The sequence below is a fragment of the Thunnus maccoyii genome, chromosome 13 (genome assembly GCF_910596095.1).
Source record: "Thunnus maccoyii chromosome 13, fThuMac1.1, whole genome shotgun sequence".
Lineage (NCBI taxonomy): Eukaryota > Metazoa > Chordata > Actinopteri > Scombriformes > Scombridae > Thunnus > Thunnus maccoyii.
Window position 1 is genome coordinate 27,377,050 of NC_056545.1, and position 20,055 is coordinate 27,397,104.

The 20,055-nt window shown below is 40.0% G+C and overlaps 1 protein-coding gene across 1 annotated transcript; it reads right to left on the reverse strand.

Moving 5' to 3' along the window:
* Positions 1 to 4,347: 4,347 nt before the first annotated feature.
* On the reverse strand, positions 4,348 to 20,054 carry map6a (microtubule-associated protein 6a). The gene is made up of 4 exons (XM_042432008.1): positions 18,670 to 20,054; positions 17,729 to 18,579; positions 7,400 to 7,613; positions 4,348 to 7,180 (listed from the first exon to the last, which is right to left on the reverse strand). Exons 2-4 carry the CDS (start codon positions 18,439 to 18,441, stop codon positions 6,962 to 6,964), a joined length of 1,146 nt encoding a protein of 381 aa, XP_042287942.1. The 5' UTR covers positions 18,442 to 18,579; positions 18,670 to 20,054; the 3' UTR covers positions 4,348 to 6,961.
* Between the last annotated feature and the right edge of the window lies 1 nt (position 20,055).

Below are 20,055 nucleotides of genomic sequence, written 5' to 3' on the forward strand. Positions count from 1 at the left end.
CGAAGTTCCAGATCTGAAGATTTTTTTTCAAGGGGTTTGGTAGTCTTCAATCTGAAAATTGCATTAATATTGTCACCACAAAAATAACTGCAAAAGCAAAGTAGAGCTTTTGGAACAGACATTTCCACTGATATTTCTCTTACTACCAACATCTGCAGTGTAACACAACAGAGTTGATGGTGATCCACCCTCTTTGCACGATCGTCTGAATTATTTGTGAGTATTTCATGAGGATGGCTGACTCGCTGATTAAGACTGACAGATTGAGTGCTACTTCCCCTCCCCAAGTGTTTGTTAAAGACAACAGCCTCTCTGTACACAATTCAACAAACCACGGAAATCATCAGCATCAATGCAAATCCCATACTGAGTGTGAGGAGACACCATCACTGAAGCAGAGAGCTCAGCTATGCTGTATGAGCACTTTGTGTGTGTGCATGTGTGTGCAAGTGAGGGGATGTGAGCATAATCATACATATCGTCATTTACAGTTTCTTATAATGCTAACAGCTGTAATGAGGGGAGGCTAGTCTAATGAGGAGCAACTGTGACAAGGAAACAGCTTCTCTGTACCAACGCCTCAAACCAGCTGCTTTATTGAGTCTCCCTCCCTTCCTCACTCCTTCGCTATCCTGTTTCTTAATCTCTCTTTCCCTTGCACGCTGAACTGTAAGCCATAAATGAAATATCAGTACCTGCCTTAATGAGGCACCCAAAAAGCCTGCTAGAATTCTCTTCCAGAAATGTTACTTGTGCTTTTTAAGGACAGTAGGTAGTCCATCGCTCATTCCTTTCTGTTGTTGACTTGGACATCTGACAGGAGTGCACAATAATCTGTTCAGTCCTAGTTTTCGTCCAGAAGGGATACATATGTTTGAACAAGCAGAGTTGTTTGACAATGGACCAGCTCTTGTTCCAGACTTGTTTCAATGCAGTGTTTTGGATTAAACTTGAGAGGGCTGGGTATCGAACCTCAATACATTCTCTGGCACTGAAAATTGTCAAATACTGAAAGCTGGCATCGAATGTCACAATCTTGTTCACTTATTCTTTGATCAAATAGTTTTTTTTAATTACATTTAAATCAAAATACCGCCAATTTTAGACCATTTTATTTCAGCAGCTTGAGTATAAGCAACAGTTAAAGATATTTTACGATATATAAAATACTCTATTTTGTAATAATTTTTGTCTAATATGGTTTTTCCACAAAAAGTACCCAGACATCAATTCTTCAAATTACTTTTACTTCTTCTATAAATATTTGACTATTTTTAATTCAAAAGTTTAACTGTTGGACACAAGATGTCTCCTACTTCACTGTGAAGTCCATTGTCACTGGGAGGTTTCCACATCATACTTGTTCGATATCTCACTAGTTGTGATGTCACAAAAATCTGCTTGTACATCCACCTGTCAAACTCTGCATATACATCATTCTGAAGGAACAATAAGGAAAACACATTTTCGACTGGAGGGGGGCATTTGAAAGCTTTGGGTTCTTTTGTTAAATGAAAACGGGGATTTGTAGAAAAACATGTTTGAATTTCTCAAAGTAAGAGAACTAGTACTGAACATTTTCAACAACACCAAGCCCTATCAGTTTAAATTTAATTTCTACTCCATACTGTAGCTTTTACCCTTTGTCATGCACTTAAACATCACGTTGTCACATTGCATCTAAATGTGGGGATCCTGTGTCTATGCTACATGCTGAACTCTTCCTCACCTCAGACCCCCTATCTGAAAATGACTGACCATACAACAAAAATTACAATACAGTATGGCAAACTGTAAGTTATGCTTATTTATTTACACTATAACTGATCAATGTACAGTACAGTTGTTTAGGTATTTGTTATATAAGCACTTTATGGTGTGGTATTTCTAATAATATTGACATATTCCTTTAAAATAAATAGCATGAAACCAGAAAATGATGTAGCACCTTTGCGATAATGCCATGGGTCAAACAGCTGTGACCTCTGAGCCAAAAGCTGTTTCAAACATGCATGTTGTTTTTGGTGGGAAATACCTCTTTTTTCTAATCCAACTTAGTTGCAAATTCTAGATATTTACAGTACAGAGCAGCAGTCCCTGTATAAGGTGTAGCTGCCTCTGTCCACACAGGCAGAACTACTCAGTCTGGTTCACATCTAGGGCAAAGCGTACGCTGCTCCTCCGAGGTTCGGGCCTATCCATCGCTGGTTGTGGTTCTCCTCCAGAAGCACCCTGGGAATTATGATGACTGGGTCGGAGAACCTCGTCTTGAGCATCTCTAGGAGGCAGCACATGGTTAAGATACCAGAGAAGAAAGAGACAGAAAAAGACACACGATAAGGCATTTCTCTCAGGCGAGCGACAACAAGTCGAGCTGTTGAGTCGAGCTGAGCACCCTGTGACCGCTCATTTCAGAGAATATCAGGCTTCTGTTTTAGGGAGGAAAACTCAAGCTAGAGCATGACTGCAGCCTTCTTTGCCTGTTTTCTTGTCACAAATGTTACAAAAAAGTCCCTCAAGAACAATCTTGATAGAATAAAATGACTTACAAATCATGAAATATGTTTCTTTGAACTGTAACTATAAAATCCATAGTGTTTTGGGAGTACAGAAAAATAAAGCTTTTTGGTCTATTTCTAATAATGCATTGGACAGATTTGCATTTGGATCAATGCAGGCCATCGGCTGAAATCGATACTTTGACCCATCCAATTAGTCACAGTGATGTTGCAAACTACAGGATGCCAATAGTGCAATGAGGGTCTCGGGGTGTTCGGTGAAGGAAAGCTACATGATGCAGTACACTTTCTATTCCAAATCACATGTGAATGGAGATAAATTAGCAGTAAAAACTGAAGTGAAGATCATTAACATGCACTTACAATTTCCTTTGATCTGTCTCTTTCCAAAGCAGAGCCTCTTCCCTCATTCCATTCACACTTACCTCGGTGGAATTCATCTTATATCCGAGCTAACACTCAACAGACATTTTAGGTATCGTGCAGTCTAGATCAAATTATTAGCCATGAAATCAGATTGCAGGTCCAACAGAAAACAGTGGCAGCATGCTTTAGAAACAGATTTTGAATGAAAAATGTGATTATTATAATGTAAACACAGTATGGAACTTTTATCCAGTGACTGAGATGCAAGTCTATAAAAGAGTATAGCATGTGATTACATGGGTATGAGTAACCTGCCTCATAAATGAGTGTAGAAGAGACCTCCACAGTCCTCCCTGGGTGGATAACTGTTTATGCAGTCATGCAGTTTGTTTAAATCATGAAGAGTGGGTGCATTATAGCAGTTGACAGAAGGTCAAAGATGGTTGGAGATGACTGGACTAAACCTGAGGCCTCCTTAAGAAAAGGGACTTCAAGGAACCTTACATGTAGGATGTGACAGCAGGCAGTCAGACAGCCCCATTCACCCCCCTACTCTAGTGTCCATATGGAAGAGAAATACACAGGCTATGACCTGAGGAGTGGTGGATCACCAGAAAAACAAAACTGTGCCACTGTAATAGAAAACAAAAGTAAATCACAACTCCATGAGCATGTATGAATGGGAATGAGTGGCATTTGTGGCTTGTGGTCAACTTCTTTTAGTTGCTCTTGCGGTTACCTGGGATTAGGTAGTGCACAGCCCCACAGGTGTTGCTTTAGAGTCTGCACCCAACCAATATCTCGGATTGGCTGGCAGAGTTGTATGTAGTGGTACTGTTTTAGCACAACCCTTCAAATGAATCAGAATGTCACTCATTAGCACATGACAAATTGGACACAGCATCATCCAAATGTGACATCCTCAAAATATTCTAACAATGACACCAGACTAAGTATGAGAAAGAACAATGTGATGTCAGCAAATGTAATATCACACATGTGAAGTTGTTTTTTTCAGCATAAAGGAAAATCATTTGTACATTAACTTGTAAGAGGCCTAAGAAGCACATGACATTTTATGCTGGAATAAGGTTCTGGACACCCTTTGACATGCATGTTGCTCTATAAATTGGATGAGTTCTTGGAATATATTAAGAGACATGATGCAAAAATAATATATTCTTCAGTTCTCACATGAGGGCGACATGCACGGCCTGGTAAGGATGTCAGAGCTCATGCCAGAAAGCGGCGCAATCTTGAATAAGCATAGAAAGAAGTTGTGAGAGCAAAATTCTCTTCCATGTGGATTTATTTAATATGTGTTGTCTGTCTCACAAAGACAAAGACTGGGACAGGAGAAACGCCGACAGATACCTGCAACCACTAATCGTTCACCATTCTTCTTAACAAAAAGAAGCCAGAAGACATTGCTTTTTCTGCTTTTTTTGCATTTATTTGTAACGTTTCATTAAATACGAGCAAGCAGATAGAAACACAAGCACGTCACAGTCAATTTTTTTTCCCCCAAAACATAATTTTCTTTACCATACTTTCTATCCTTATTTGCCTAATAATCACAAAGATAGCACCGGGTGTGTGGCGTGCTAAGCACTGTTTACATTTACTGCTCCTATATGCCCCCTCCCTTGTGTTACATGACAAAGCATCCCCCAATTAAAGGCTGCAAAATGCTAATGCGTTGGGCCCATCCCTGATTGGGCACCGCTCAGCTTGGATAGACATGGTGGTGGTGGAGATGGTTGCCACAGAGAATAGAAACATACAGCCTTCCAATCAGAATGGACGGAAGGATGCTGAGCAGCAGAACTAATGAGAACAGTGAGGTGTGTGTGGGTGGAGCACAGTGATGGGTTGACCCATGACAAGACTGTACAGTGCTCTTCTTATCCAAAGGCCTGTAAAAAAAAAAAGGTGCCTCTATATATATATATGCTAAGAAAGCAGCCAGATGCTTTGGAACAAGCATAGAGTGGGACATGGCTCTAGGACTCAGCCAACATGAAGCCCTGCTATTATATATATATATATATAGACAAATATAAGCTATATATACAAGGGAGGTTATAATTAGTTTGAACAGATAAACAGTGACAATACAACTTACTTCATGTTCCCTTTTTCTTCAACACATCTCGCTGAGGAAATTTGGATTAAACCAGAATTAAACCAGAATTACAGCTTGTTTTGGTATGCTTTGCTAGACACGCAAACATGGCACCACCATGTTGAACTTGCCAGACAAAGCAAAAGTAAATCCAGTGTTCAATCAGCATTTTTAAAATAAACTTATCATACCAACATACTGTCATACACACCTAATCCTACAAAGATGACCTGGAAATTTGCGCAAAACAAGTACATGGACTCAGAAACAGAAAGTGATGAACAGAGGAGTTACACACCCCTTATTGTGGTATATTAGAATAAGAGAGGTATTGGCAGATATACTGTAGCTTATTATTTATAAAGAAAATGAGATCAAAACTTTTTTTCAACCTCAAAACTTCTTATATTTGTGAGCAAATGGCAGTGAACTGTTCATGATTTATTTGCAGTGTGAATCTGTGCTTCATCCTTACAGCTCCCTCTTTAAAGGTGATGAAAAGTGCTATTAAGCAGCAGTATCAGCTGTTTGCTATCATCCCATGACAGTCTAATCACATTGGCTATGGTCCCCCTCGGCAGTGCAATTACAAAAAAGCAAAAGGAGGTGTGCGTTTGAGCGCATGCAACCACATTTGCGTAACGGCTGTGAAGCTTTACAGAGGGATCAGTCTTGTTAATAAAGGCTGCGTTGGTAGTGATTAGACTGAGTTCTGGCCATTGAGATTGACAGCTCAGCATGCTGTGTGCTTGCCAGACAAAATACAAACTGGACCACTAAACGCAACATTTTCCATCTCCACTGAACTCTTCTATCTCTGATTCTGAGAAATGTTGTTACTCTAATAGTAAATGTCATCAAGACTGCACGAAAGCATTATTTAACTCAGATGGAATACTCATCTGCTATGCAAATAAGTGGTGTTTAATGCATAATCAGTTTAGTGTGACCCAGATGGTTCGTTGGCAACAAATTGGGTGTTACAAAATAGCCTTGAGAGAACTAAAATACGAGAAAATTAATGAGTTTGAACATGAACGGAGGAAATGCTGAATGGGACAACAGGGTCGTTTTCTTCATGATGAATTAAAACAATTTTATGTAGCCAACAACAGAGTTTAGTTAAAAATGAGACATTGGATAACAAAATCACATTTAACAAAGCGTTATGATATTGCCCAGCTGATAACACACAGACTGTGAGCCTTGTTAGCTCTACCATGAACAGAGAAACAGAAGCAAAGATGACAGAGCAGGTACAAAACAAGCAGTGTATCAGACATTCATGACAAACCAAGCGCGACATTTATCAAAGATTTTCAGATGACTATCTTTTGCTGTTAATTTAGCAAGTGCAGAAACCATATCCAAAGTGCCAATTTGATTATCTTTTCTTCAAAAAAAAAAACAAAAAGAAGAAGAAAAAAAATCCTTGATAAACTCAACAAAGCAATCTGCTCAGTTGATCAAAGCCAACCCTTCAGAATTGCTTGTCTTTGGGCCCATGCAACAAGAGCCATCCATTGGCTAGCCAGGCAGCCAGTAGCCATAGCAACCTGGAGATGGAGGCGAGTAGAGTGGGGGTGGTGGGTGGCATCAAATGGCGGAGGAAGAGGATGCTCACGCCCACTCGTTACTACAGCGGCCTAGTATAACGTGAGGTGGGAGGAGCAATGACATGTCATGTCTAAACCCCGACATCTTATTCTATTATTGTGGTACAAACGTAGCCAAGAGGTAGTGAAAGACGACAGAGAAGAATGAGTGGATACTAAGAGATAGAGCAAAGAAGAAAGAAAAAGGTGAGAGAGACTAGAGGAGGACACAGAGACAGAGGAGGAAAACAGAAGACAAGAAGAGAAAAGATGAGAACTTGTAATTAATTTTGCAGCCTCTGTGTTTGTTTTCCCCCAAAATAAGAAATAAAAGGAGAAGTAGTGCTTAATGATTTTTACTCTTTTGCCTCAGCCAGTTTGTTGTTCATCTCTTTACTTTTCTCCTTGTCCCCCACCGCCGGCCGGTTCTCAGGCTGGTTCTCCGAGGTCGTCTTCTTGGAGCCCTTCAGCGCGGCGCTCTGCTTATCTTTGGCTTTCTTCCCTGGCTTGCCCTGGCCTGCAGCTGTGGCTCCAGCCTTTTTGGGTTTAGAGCGAGGGGCACTATACCTGTCAACCTAAGGATGTCGGATAGCGGAAATGAGATTCCTGAACTGAAATGCCTGAGTTATGGTTATTCATTCATTTGTTGTGTAATGAGACGAGCAAGGCAAGAATTTCACAACATTAAAATAATGTGAAGATTTTTTTTCAGCTCCCCTAGCACACAGTAGTGTATTTCCCTTCCCTTAATTCATTTTAAAGCATACTACACAGTTAGAAAAGTCTGTTGTCACCTGTTTGGAGGGGTCTATGTAAGGCTCGCTGTACAAACTGCGTATCCTCCTCCTCTCCAAGGCCTTGTTGTTAGTGGGCTGCAGCGGGGCTTGCCCCTTGAAGGTAGCACTGTAGCTGGTCTCTAGGCTGGTCTTCTCATCCGGTGGCAGGTACTGGGACTTGGCACGGATCATCTTTGCCGGCTTCACATCTCTGTAAGCCTTGAATTCAGTTCTGAGTGAAAAGAAGAAAGTCAGCTTTAACACCCATCAATACTGATTGATACAGTGCATAGGTGAGGGTGACGCTCTGGGTAACACTATTCTGTAAATGCTCCTGCTAAACAGAAGATGTTTAGGCTTCATAGCTGGGAAACTTTTAGCATAAAAGGAAAATACACTTAATTCATTTCTTGCCAAAGTTAGATGAGAAGATTGATTTTACATATTTGGCAGCCAGTGTATTTGTCCATTGCTTTCATGCTGGTTCATTATACCTTTTCAATCATTTGTACATTTTGTACAAACTATTTTTGTTTTCCTATTTGTTTTATGGCCGATATCTCTGGTATAATTATCCATATGCACATCAGTGATTACTTTGGGTAACTACATTGTCTTCGATGTGTGTATACTGCTGTATCTTCTTGTTGACTGTCTGATGACAGCGGTCTTTGTTGGAACATCATTTAAATAAATAAATCTCTATATAAATAAATTACTAATACTTTTTTAAAGACAACATGACACAAACTTGGTAATCCCTGGCCAGAGAAAATAAGTGAAGTGAGTGGTGCATTTCTACTGTAGAGCAGAGTATGTCAGAAGCACTGTAGGTGGGAGGAGGTCTGCACCACAGTCTGATGGTGTGATATCCTGTAGTCCTCACACAGCAGTTCTGAAAAAGGTCAGCAGTATGGCATTCACATAGACGCTGGCCTGCAGCATCTGTTCTGTATCAGTCTCCTCACATTTAAAAGACCTATGGATAAACTGAACCACAGAGGACAACCGCAGCAGCTTGATACCAGGTGCATCACACTCTCTCTCTCTTTCCTTTACACTTTTTCCTCTGCAGTGAACGGTATTCCCACAGCATTACTCACCCATCCATTTGCAGCAAACTACCATATGTTACACATACAGAAACTGTGAGTTACTCACCTATATTTACATTGCATTAGTGGTATTAGGACTGCAACTAACAATTCATTATTGATTAATCTGCTGATTATTTTCTCAATGAATCCATTAATCATTTAGTCCATTAGATGTAATCACAGTTTATTAGCACATAAGACAAAGAAGAGCAGCGAATCCCCACAAATGAGGAGCTGTAACCAGTGAACATTTGACGTTTTTACTTAAAAATGACCTGAATGATCCATCCATTATAATAGTCAATGATATCGATAATCGGCTATTCATTTCAGTATTACTGTCTGCTATAAAAGAAGAAATAAACAGATTCTGCTTACAGAAATCCTGAAATTCTCCTTACAGAAAAGACTTTTGTGAACAAACGTTCATTACAGTGTAAAACAGATAAAGAGCTCAAATGCGCCTTTGCTTCAAATGTTAGTATAATGTACTGTAGGGTTGGTTGCTCTACAGAAAACTATATGTTTAAAATGTTTTCATACTGCCCTCTTGGCCAGATCTGTCTTGTAAAAGAGTTTTAATATCAACAAGACCTACCAGGTTACATAAAGGAAATACGGGAATAATGAAATTAATAATATCTGAAGAGGAAACTTCTATTTTATCTGGCTATATAAGAATAAGCTAACATTTGAATGGGTCTTGGATTTTCTTTACAGCTAGAAACAAAACAGACACATGTGCTCTAACTGTACTTTGAACCAATGTTCACTTCTATAGAGAATGAAAGAATGGAAAATGACAGCATGCCACCACAAATTAATTTCTGTTTGAACTTCACTTAATTAGTCTAACAATAATATGAAATGGTTAAAAGTGTCATTATATAATGAAGAGAAGGGAATGTATGTACATCCATACACATCCCAGAATTTGGCCTCTGTGTCCTCATTCAAAAACATTCAAGTTGTTTTTATGGTGTCTTGCTTCTCCTGCAATAGGATGCTGTGATGCTGTTGCTAATTACAAAGGAAAACAGACAGCTCTCAGGTTTAGGCCAGTCAGCTGACAGCTATCAGTCATCCCCAGTGGCTCCATTGCGGATACAAACACATACTGTAAGCACTCCAACCCCCAACACAACACAATTCAGTGCAAACACTCAACTGTAAGGCTCAGTGAGACGTCCCCCTTCCCTATGTAAGAAAAGAAAAGCACTATATTAGGCAACACCATTAAGTGCGGACAGAGGAGCAGACAAGGCTAGGCCGCTGTACTGGAGCCTCATTAGAACAATTTATCATACGGAAAGACAAAATCAATAAATGGCCGCGATGGAAAACAGCCATGAAGACTGTGTGATCCTGTTTAATGTGTTGTATGTGATTGTACAACATCTTCTAATGTATTACATTGAGGAAGGGAAGTAATGAGACTGTAGCTGAGTCGTCTGACTTGGCATCACAGCGAAGAAGCTCGGTTCTGACCTCAAATGTTCCTGTGGCGGAGCGTCATGGGATAGCATGTGGAAGTGGAGCGATGAATAACAACAGATTGCGTGACAAGTGAGACACAGTCCTGGAGTTACTTGATTTATGATTCTCATAGTTTTTTTCAGTGGTTTATAATCATTTATTTAATTCATACCTATGTTGGTTATACTGGTGAATATACCTTAGACTCAGCCGATAAATTTCATCATTCAAGTTTCATCTGACATTTGTGTGTCAACAGAATATCAATAAAGACACTTGACATTTACAAATTATTCAACAGATTTTCAATTAAAATGCTTTAACTTTCACCATTTTATCTTTTTAACAATATAAGTAGTTGCCGTTTATCTAAACTTAAATTAGCCGTCAAGCACTAACATTTAAGCTGTTCACGTATTAAACAAGACTGAAGCATAAAATACCATTTTACCATAATGTGAAAAGCAAAGTATTTATGTTGCAAAGGCTGGTGACAGCGAAGCGGCTGCTGAATAGAGAAATCCCTCCAGTAGTGCACAAAAGAGGTGGAAATCATGCAGAGAGCCATTACATAACAGGACTGAAGTCCACTTTCAATGCTCAGTTGGGCCAAGAAGCCACAATGCAAAGACAGGTTATACAACAATGTCCAAGGCCAATGGTATGAAGCACTCACATGACCCCACAGGGTGTGTGTATGTGTGTGCAAACGACAGAAAGAGACAGATTGTGAGTGCAGACAGGGTTCACAGTGTGAAACACCGGTCTGTACAGTAACATAGCTGCTATTCATGGACATATGACTGTTTAACAATAACGCCTGTGTCTCTGAGGTCAGTGTGTACTTGGTACTAGTTTAAAAATGATTGTTGGAAAAGCTTTCTTGGTTCAGTGGTCGTCATGTCACAGAGCGACGTCGTCTGCATCAAGCTACCGTACATATCATGAGCATTAAAACATAACAGTCTGAGGTTCACATGAGGCTGTTCACTTCAGCTCTGGAAACATCATCTCAGTGCCTCAGGACATAGTTAATGCTAGATGAAGGCGTTTTTCTGTGCAACACTGAAACTAGCCGTTCATTGAGACTAAAGCACTAGCGGATATTCAGATACTGACATTATTTTTATGAATGACAATGTCCGTCTGACCAAGTACCTGCAAAACTATTGACATTTCCATCAGTGATAACTGATTGAAATGGATAACTGATTTACTAAAGTGTAGTAAAGGAGCCCCTTTTCAGACCTTAGGTATGTGTTGGCTGGTGTGTCATTTTCAAACATGCAGTTGCCAGTTTATTAGGTACCCCTACACACTGTAATGCAAACCAGAAAAATGACTATTCTATACAATAACCATAATACTTCCAATGTTTGATTTTAGTTGAGATTGTGTCTCAGAGGTATGTATGTACTCGGAAAGTCCTCTCAATATAAAACAGTGCGTGTATTAAAGGACTACTGTATTGGACTGCATTACAACATGGAGGTGTACATGAAAAACTGGCACCCTGCTGTGTCTCACTTGCTGTTTAAAATGGAAACCACCAGTTCAGTGAGTTTATTGCATAGCTGAAGACTGAAGAATTGAACATCAGAGACGGTACAATTTTAAATAGTGCAGCGTTCAAACCCACCTATCAAGTGCTAACAGCTAGATGGTGATAAAAGTGTCATTTGATAAAGGGCAGCTTTATGCTTCAAAAGGACTGTTGCATCAGATAGCAAACTGTCTCACACCACCAATGTACAGTCAGCTGTTCATGTGTATTTAAATATATAACAAGTTAACAAATAATATATATTAAATGCCTATCAAAAATACCTAAGACATGATACATTACATTATTATCATTTAGAAAACAACTTATTAAATTCCCAAATATAAAAAAATGCAATTACAACAATTACATTACTATGTCTTAACTACACCTTTCAAATTACCTATTTCTGCATCTTCTCTTGCTTTATTATTTTGGCAGATGTTCGGTTCTGTGAGTCACTGAGGCCCAGGCTATACTTATCATTCTGCCTGATATTTCTTGCTGTATGACTAAAGCTGCTTTGGATGGCCGACCCTGCTGACCCTCTATGGTGGAGGGGATGTGCAGAGAAAGGCCACGTCACTACAACCAAACACTGGCACTGACAGCGGTGGAACCACGCCAGGGTACAGCACCGCTGAGCTGCATGTATCCCTGCCCTAATGTGGCACAATCTGGACCACTCACCAACAGGGAGTCATGAGAGAAAAGAATAAAAATAAATCCCCGCAAATTTCTGTGCTGTGGAATCAAACTGTGTCGAGCTGCTCGACACAGTTTGAGCTGCAGTTGTCTTGACACATAATCACAGTTAAAAGCATGATGACAGGTTAGGGGCAGGCCATGGATAAACAACCAACATGGAGTAGAATGAAAAAATTAAATCAAATTAATTTCAGTGAAGGATTCCCACTGAGAACAAAAAGTATTTAAAGCAAATATTTTGGACTGTTTTTGTCAGACAAAACAAGCAATTTGAAGATTTGATGTGAAACTGTGAAGGGAATTCTTCACCATTCATCAATTGTTATAACATTATTAGAATCAGTAAGAAAAATAATAGTTGGTTACAGGTTTAATATCCACATATGGATTCAGTGTAACATGGAATTTTGCCTTTGTATGTTATAATTCACTTTAAAATTCTGTCAGCTATAAATACATCTGTGCACTGCTGAGACTAAACTCTGTGCAGTTATCACTGATAGTGACCACAGTGATTCTGAGTCTAATTCTACACCAGTGTTGGCCAGAGATAAAGGGCTGGCCGGCTTTCCTCAGAGTATTCCAGGGAATCAATCAGCCTACGCACAGCACTGTAGCTTCACTTCCTAACAGCGTTGTGTGTCAGCGGGTGTTGAGCCTGGCTGCTGGTCAATAGTCCCTCCTTCTTCTGGGATCAGTTGGCCTCATCTCTAGCTCTCAGCGTCTCTGTTGCTTCTCAGGCAGTGGCTCAATGGAAACAGTGTAACAGTACAGTACAGTATTACAGGGGATTCTCACTGGGTCCCATTGGATGGCTCTCACGCATCCTTGTTATTGTCAGCAATTATTGTGATGGTAACAATTCAAAGTTGTGCTAAAAAATGTGTCAAAAGTGTTTATTTGAGCATTTTTGTTGGGTACATAATAATAATGATGCCAGTGCAGGTTTTCAGTTAGTAACAGAGGTCAGTGTTTAGTTACAACTCCCTGTTTCACTGGGTTCCAGTATCTTACATAATTCATTCATATCCAGAACCAAATCTGAAGATATTTCCTTATGAATTAACTGTAATCAGATATGATAAAATCAGATTAGTTACATAAGAGAGTTTGCTTTAGCTGGCCGAGCTCTGACTTGATGCAACAAATGAATATCAGCTGAGATTTTAGGATTACATTTTGGCAACAATATGTAAAAGTCTCACACAGCTAAACCATACTGGTTTTATTTTCAGGGAGCAGGAATATCAAAGCGGTTTTACAGCAAATGAGTTTTCTAGTTGGGACATATTGGACGTTTTTTCCTGGTTTGTCCTGTCCCTCTGTCACAGAGCTGACGTAGAACGGGTGTTTCTGCATTCACTGCTTGTCAGTAGAAACATGAGGCTTTGCAGGCTCTCAAAGAGGATCATTTTTAAATCCACCAGAATCCACTGGCCTCTTTACAGTATACTGTCTGCTACGACAAGAGCTATGTTCTGTAAACGTGACATACATTCATTTTGAGTTGATCGAGCAACCGTGTCTGGGAGAGAGAGGATTTTATTTTTCCAGGTGAAAAACATGAGAGAAGAAAATTAAAAGAAGACGTTCCTGAGACTTCACTGCTGTGAAATATGTCGAGCTGTGATACGTGACACAACTTACAATAAAAAATTCATGCCTCTTCAGCCTCTCTCTCTTCCTGAACTCAGTGAACCTACAATATCTGCCTTACTGTCAGTGATGAAACCCACTCTCCATCATTTTCGTTCACTTGCTTGATAATTCTTTATGCAGTCTGTTCTTTGAATGTCTTTTAGTGGACGCCACCCATCACATAATGGAACAAATAACACTGACAAGATGAAGAGTGGGCTTTGTCTTTTACAGCATTACTGGTAATAAAAAGAAGACACTAACAAAGGCTCCAGCAGCTACTGCATCATGACTTATTCTCATGCAAAAAATGGCATTTTAAACATATGCAGCAGGTTGGCGGTAAGAAGAAGGTTAGATGGGGCTTGTGACTGGGGGCTTGGGCAGGAAAAAGAAAAGTTAACAGTGGTTGGCAGAAAAATACTATAATTGCCTTTATTGTCTCCCAGGTACACTGCAGAAAAAGAGCGAAGTGTTCTGCAAGCTCTCTGTGGAAAAATAAAAGTTTATAAAAACTGCAAGTGTCCTCCTAAGAACGGGGCTTCAGGTTTAATTGGCCCAGTGGAAAACAGCATAAGGGCTGGCTTTGAATAGACAGTGAATGTGCTCCCAAATTTAAGTTGGTTCCTGCTACAGAGTCCATACTCAGACTGAGTATAATTACATGAGACAAGAGAAGAAGCAAAGTTTTACTGCAACTACAGAGTTTAAAAAAATCTGATACCAGCTGATACTCTCTTTCTACATAAACACATAAAATTTATAACACACAAGTAGGGTTGAACAATTTGAGGAACATATCAAATTGCATTTTTTTTCTGAAAAATATAGTAATTGTGATGGAAATTGTGATTTTTCTATAAATAAAACAGGCCTGTATTTGTGGTCTACATAGTACTAAACAAGGTATAACTGTACCAAGAATTATCATAAGTTCAGCTTGTTTCTACATTAAGAGAACCAGACTTTCCTGAATAAACTAGAGTAAACTAGTAAACTAGAGTTCTCTAGAAAATCTGACCAATTTAAACTTCATTTATGGTTTTAAGAAGATATTAAATTAATGGTATACTTGACATTACTGAATAGTATTCGATTATAATCATGATATTAAAGAGTGGTGTTAGATTTATTGATAACAGCTGCATACTTATGCTGCAGTTATGGTAATAATGACCAACCTGCGTGTCAAGCAAGTTGATTGGTTGATTCAGCTCCTGTTGGGAGGTGAGTTCGTGACAGAGACGAAAACAGATGTAAACATACCACATATTACTATAAAAGAAACTGCCATCAGAGTAACCTCAGTGCATGTCATTTATGTACAAAGACACGACCACTCTGCTTCTCGTTTTTGAACAGTTAAAGGTCACAGTCTGCTCCTTATTTTTTCAAGCATCAAAAATGATACAAAGTGGTGTTTCTTCTTCATCAAAAACATCTCTGACCAAAATGTACAGACTCCAGCATACAGAGACTGAGCATATTAACCAGGGAACAGGCAAGATTTCTATTTTGGGTTGTTTTGCTTACTCACAGAATGAAACTTAAGTGCACTGTGACTAGGATATGTACTAAGTGGGACATTTTTCCATTAAAAAATAAACATATGCTCCCTGCTGGACAAACTATGCAACGGTGTCCCTGTTTCTAAACCACCTCAAACACATCTTTGGCAATTCTGTACAGCAATTTTTTGTTACTTGATTTATGATACCCACATATCTGTAATGAGTTATATTATGGCCGATTTATAGGTCTAGCTCTAACTGCAGCTACACAGGAGGACCCGAGGCTGAACTCAGCATTAAACATCTTCAAACAGCCCAGATTAAAATAAATCATGCAGCCAAAGGGAAGGTAATTCTCTGTCTATATGTAAAAGTACATTTACTTCATGGTCTGTTTAACAATTTCTTCTAAGACAGATATGTTTCTGCTGCTCTGCAGTTTTAAGGTTATTAGTAGTATGAGCATAAACCGGCATGAAGGTTCCTCATCAGGACTGATTGAACTACCACTACTGTACATACTGTAACTGTCTGACGTTCAGTGCATTGGTTGAAAATATATCAAGCCCCAGTATGCAATGTTTTAACATATTTGCTGATAAATACGATAAATGATACGGTATATTGCCTATATATCATCATACATATCATAACATTCATATTTATGTATGATGATATAACCATGCTGTCTAATCATTTTACAAAATTCTGTTGCCCAAATGAATGATTCCAAGATTATTGTAGTTAAAACTAATAAAATAAGTTATTGAAGTTTTTGTTTTACACACATGAAGAGTTTTGTCTGATGTAAAGCATTAGTGGAACACAATTCAGTGATATAAATATTTGAAATTATTATTATTATCATGATATTGATTTCAAATATATTGTACAGTCCTGAGAGCACAGCCACTGGTTTTAAAGTTGACAGAAAACTGCATTGATGCTCCTGTGTAAATATGCACAACTACTTAGTCATAAGTAGTGACATAAAGAGAGACAAAACATACTTTAACACAAATTTCTTTTAGTGCATGTGATGTGTGTTCATGTATGTGAGTGTGCTTGTTACTGTGTGCACATATCCGTGGTATTAACCCACAGTTGACCTGCTTTGAGTCTCCGCTGGCAGAGGAAGACAGAGGGTTGACTAGGCTTGTGCTTGTCACGGTGCTGCCATTTCATGCCATGTGGGGGGGGTGGGGGGTGGGTGGGGAGTGCCCTGGGCTGCACCCTGCTGACTGCTCAGCAACACAGGCGTGGCAGTAAGGCACCAAACAGCTGTACTGTAAGACTCACTGATCTCACATAGCACCATGCATCTCTGCCAACCAAATCACACCACAGCCATGCTTCCTGTATCAACCCAAATCTGCAATCTGTGACGACGTTGAGCCAAAATGTAATAAACTCAACACTGTGAATCAAATAAATTAATAAATAATAAAATAAATGCCGAAATAAAGAATAAAACACTGAACTCTTTAAAAAAAAAAAACAGAATCCACTAAAAATCAGATTGCAGCGGTACAAATCAACCACCAGCCTTCACAGAACATAAATGCAACCTATAACCACTTTAATAACACACAGCTTCAAGAGGCATGTGCACATGTGCATAATGACTGTGACATGCGTGACTTGATGTTCATCCATCCACCAGTCTCCATCATCCTGGGGAACATTGCATAATAGGACAGAGATTAGCCTGGTGGACCTAAACATCAACAGTGTTTGGCAACAACTCCACCTTGTGCTTTCCATTTAATTTAATTACCTTCTGTGAAGAAAAAGTTGATTGCTCTGTTATGTTTTCATATAGCTACTGTGTGTACCTCTGAGCTTCCAATTAGTTTGTGAAACCATTGTTTTTCTATAGATTAAATGATACATTAGCCACTCCCAATGAAATCCTGTAGGCCTACTGTAGAAAAAAAACACACTTTGCATTTTACAGCAGACAGAGGCCAGAAATGCAGCTACTGACAAAGCTTTCATCTTTTCATGGACACTCCCCTTTTTTTTGAAGATTTTCTCCCAGTGGAGGCCCCCCATTTATTCAAGGTTTGTGTGGGATTTCCAAATAATAAAGCTTTTCTCCTGAACACAGATTAACGTCTGTGGATGGGCATACGCACAGTACCAGTCACAAGTTTGGACACACTTTCACATTTGAGAGTGTGTCCAAACTTTTGACTGGTACTGTATGTAGTGTGTGAAACTTTTAATGTTATAGTCCAATAATTAAGCATTCTCCCCGTGTCCATCATGATTAAGAGTATTTGTATGACCCCTATGACCCTTCATGGACGCATAAAGAGCCTCTGGACCCCCGGTTGATTAGTCTACATTATGACAGGCAGTGTAAACTCACTTGTATGAGCTGCCGGCTGAAATCTCCTGTTTGATCTGTCTGTTCACAGCATCCGCTGCTGCCCTGCCTTTGGCCTCTCCCTCCACCTTCAGGGCAACTTTCTTCTCCCCCTCCGCTGCTTTACTGGACCGCTTTTTTCTCTCTTGAGTCTGAAGGAGGTCTTTCTCCTGCACCTTGTCGGCGATGGCGCTCTTCTCCACGCCGCTCTCCGTTTCCGCCACATGCTGTTTGGCGTGCTTGGACCTGTCCGGTGCCCGGTCGTCGCCGGTGGAGGTGTTTGGGGTCGGTTTGGGTATCCAGGGATGGTCGTACCGTTTCGGAATGGGCCAGGGCTTGAAGTCCTTCTGGTACTGGGTCTCACTATTGAACGGTGTTTCCGGTCCGTGGTACTCGTTCTTGGGTTTACAGCTCGGCTCGGGTCGCACTTTCCAGTGCTTAAAGTCCTCGCGCATCACCGAGCTGCACACGCGCTCCTCGGAGACGCACCTTCGCGGCGCGCGTGCTGTGTTGGCGCTGGTCTCTGCGCGAGACGGCTGCGTTTCTATGGCGACCCGGGCCTGCGGAGGGTGGAGCGGAGGCTGCAGCTGGATGTGCTGCATCTCAGAGACGTCCGTGTACTTGGTGAAGACCAAAGGCACCGCAATGTCAGCCTTGTCCAGCTGGTTCCAGAAGCGGGACATGCAGCACGCCCTGCTGATACAGGGCCACGCCATGCTGAGGGTCACACAGTCCCACTGGAAGAAGATGAGCACCGGATCCGAGATGAAGCAAAAATATTGCTCTACACTCCGATATCCTGACGTGAGAGAAACAAGATGTCCGTGTATCTGGCCGCACGGATGACTCCAATGCTGTTGGCGTTAGATTATATTATTGGGTGAATCCATTGCGCTTCTAAATTGCACTGGCGCAGATTTTAAACGAGTCTAACAAAAACCAACCGTGTGTTGATGTTTTCTGCACGTCTTGCCTCTGTGTCCGCTCTGTCCCGTGCGTCCTGCTACATCACTCCACGCCAGGGCACTGCAAGGGAAAGCGGCCCCGCCCGCCTGCTCAGCATCCCGGAGACACAAAACATGAGCAGAGCAGGGAAATGAAAGTCAAGTCAGACAGAAAATGAAAGAACTTCCGGCTTAATCTGCGACCTTAAATCCACAATGGAATAGGATATTTAAAAAATACACAAAAGAAAACAAATCCAATTGAAAACGAAGTAGTTTATAGCTTTTGTATGCTGGAAAATTCCTTTCAAACCGCATATTTCTAGCCACTCAATGAGGTCTGCTGCTTCAATTTTGAAAATTGGATAACAACAATTTCCGATATAAGACTGATAAACACGGGAAGCTTGACCTGAGCGGTGTGTTTTCACGCACCCTGCGTAGTGGTACAGGAGGAGGGACGTTCAAGAGATGTGCTTTATAGCCATTCGTTAATATTTAATAAAAACAAAATGAGAGAGTGAGTCGTCAGAATGAGGAACGTTCTTCCCTGATATATCAAAAGAAAAGAACTGGCCCTTGCAACATATTTTAGGAGGATACATAACAACATAACCACTGAAGAAGGAATATTAGGCCTTCACCAAATTAACACATAGGCCTACAGCTATGTAAATATGATTTTTTTTTTGTATGGAAGGAAGAAATGAAGTATGGTATTCTTATTTGTGATATATTTTAAAGTAAATAAAATATATCACATCAAAGCCATGACAAGGACCTCTAATTCTGATTCATGCAAAATTGTCTTTGTCACAAAGACGATGCATAAGACTGTGCCAGCAAATAGTAGAGCACATGAATAATGCCAACTCATTACACAGCCTGAGGGCCTGTTTCACACTGGACTACAATGTCTACGACATCTGAAAGACAAGCACGTTATTGAAATAGAGGGTTTTTATAATGATGGCTGGCTGGTCATTTTCAGAAGCAACAATACGCTTTTAAGCATTAAGACATGTTTCCCTTTTGTTTAACTGCATTCACTTTATTTGTTTGTCAATGGGTGAAGGGTAAAATAACTGATTGATTAAGGATTCAAGATAATGAGATAATTAAAGTATAATAATCCTTGAATAAGTTAATAATTTATGATGTAATCAAAGGAAAAAGGAGACGCAAAATTGAATGACAATCAAACACCTTGGCTCTGGCAAATGTCAATCTAACAGACGAAAAGATAAAGAAGCTAGAGCAAGAGGCGTTTTTACACTGAGTTGATTTGTACTGCACAACATGGCTGGCTCCTCCACTATCCCCTGTTATCTTTCTTCATTAACACCTTGGATTACCTTTTAGTGTGTTATACCCACACCTTGATTA

Bases quoted from the DNA above. Each gene is read 5' to 3' on its own strand.
- map6a (XM_042432008.1), bottom strand. From the start codon at position 18,441: ATGGCGTGGCCCTGTATCAGCAGGGCGTGCTGCATGTCCCGCTTCTGG. The intron at 7,614-17,728 runs GTGAGTTTACAC...CTTTTCACTCAG, and splicing joins TCAGCCGGCAGCTCATACAA to AACTGAATTCAAGGCTTACA. The intron at 7,181-7,399 runs GTGACAACAGAC...CGACATCCTTAG, and splicing joins ACATAGACCCCTCCAAACAG to GTTGACAGGTATAGTGCCCC.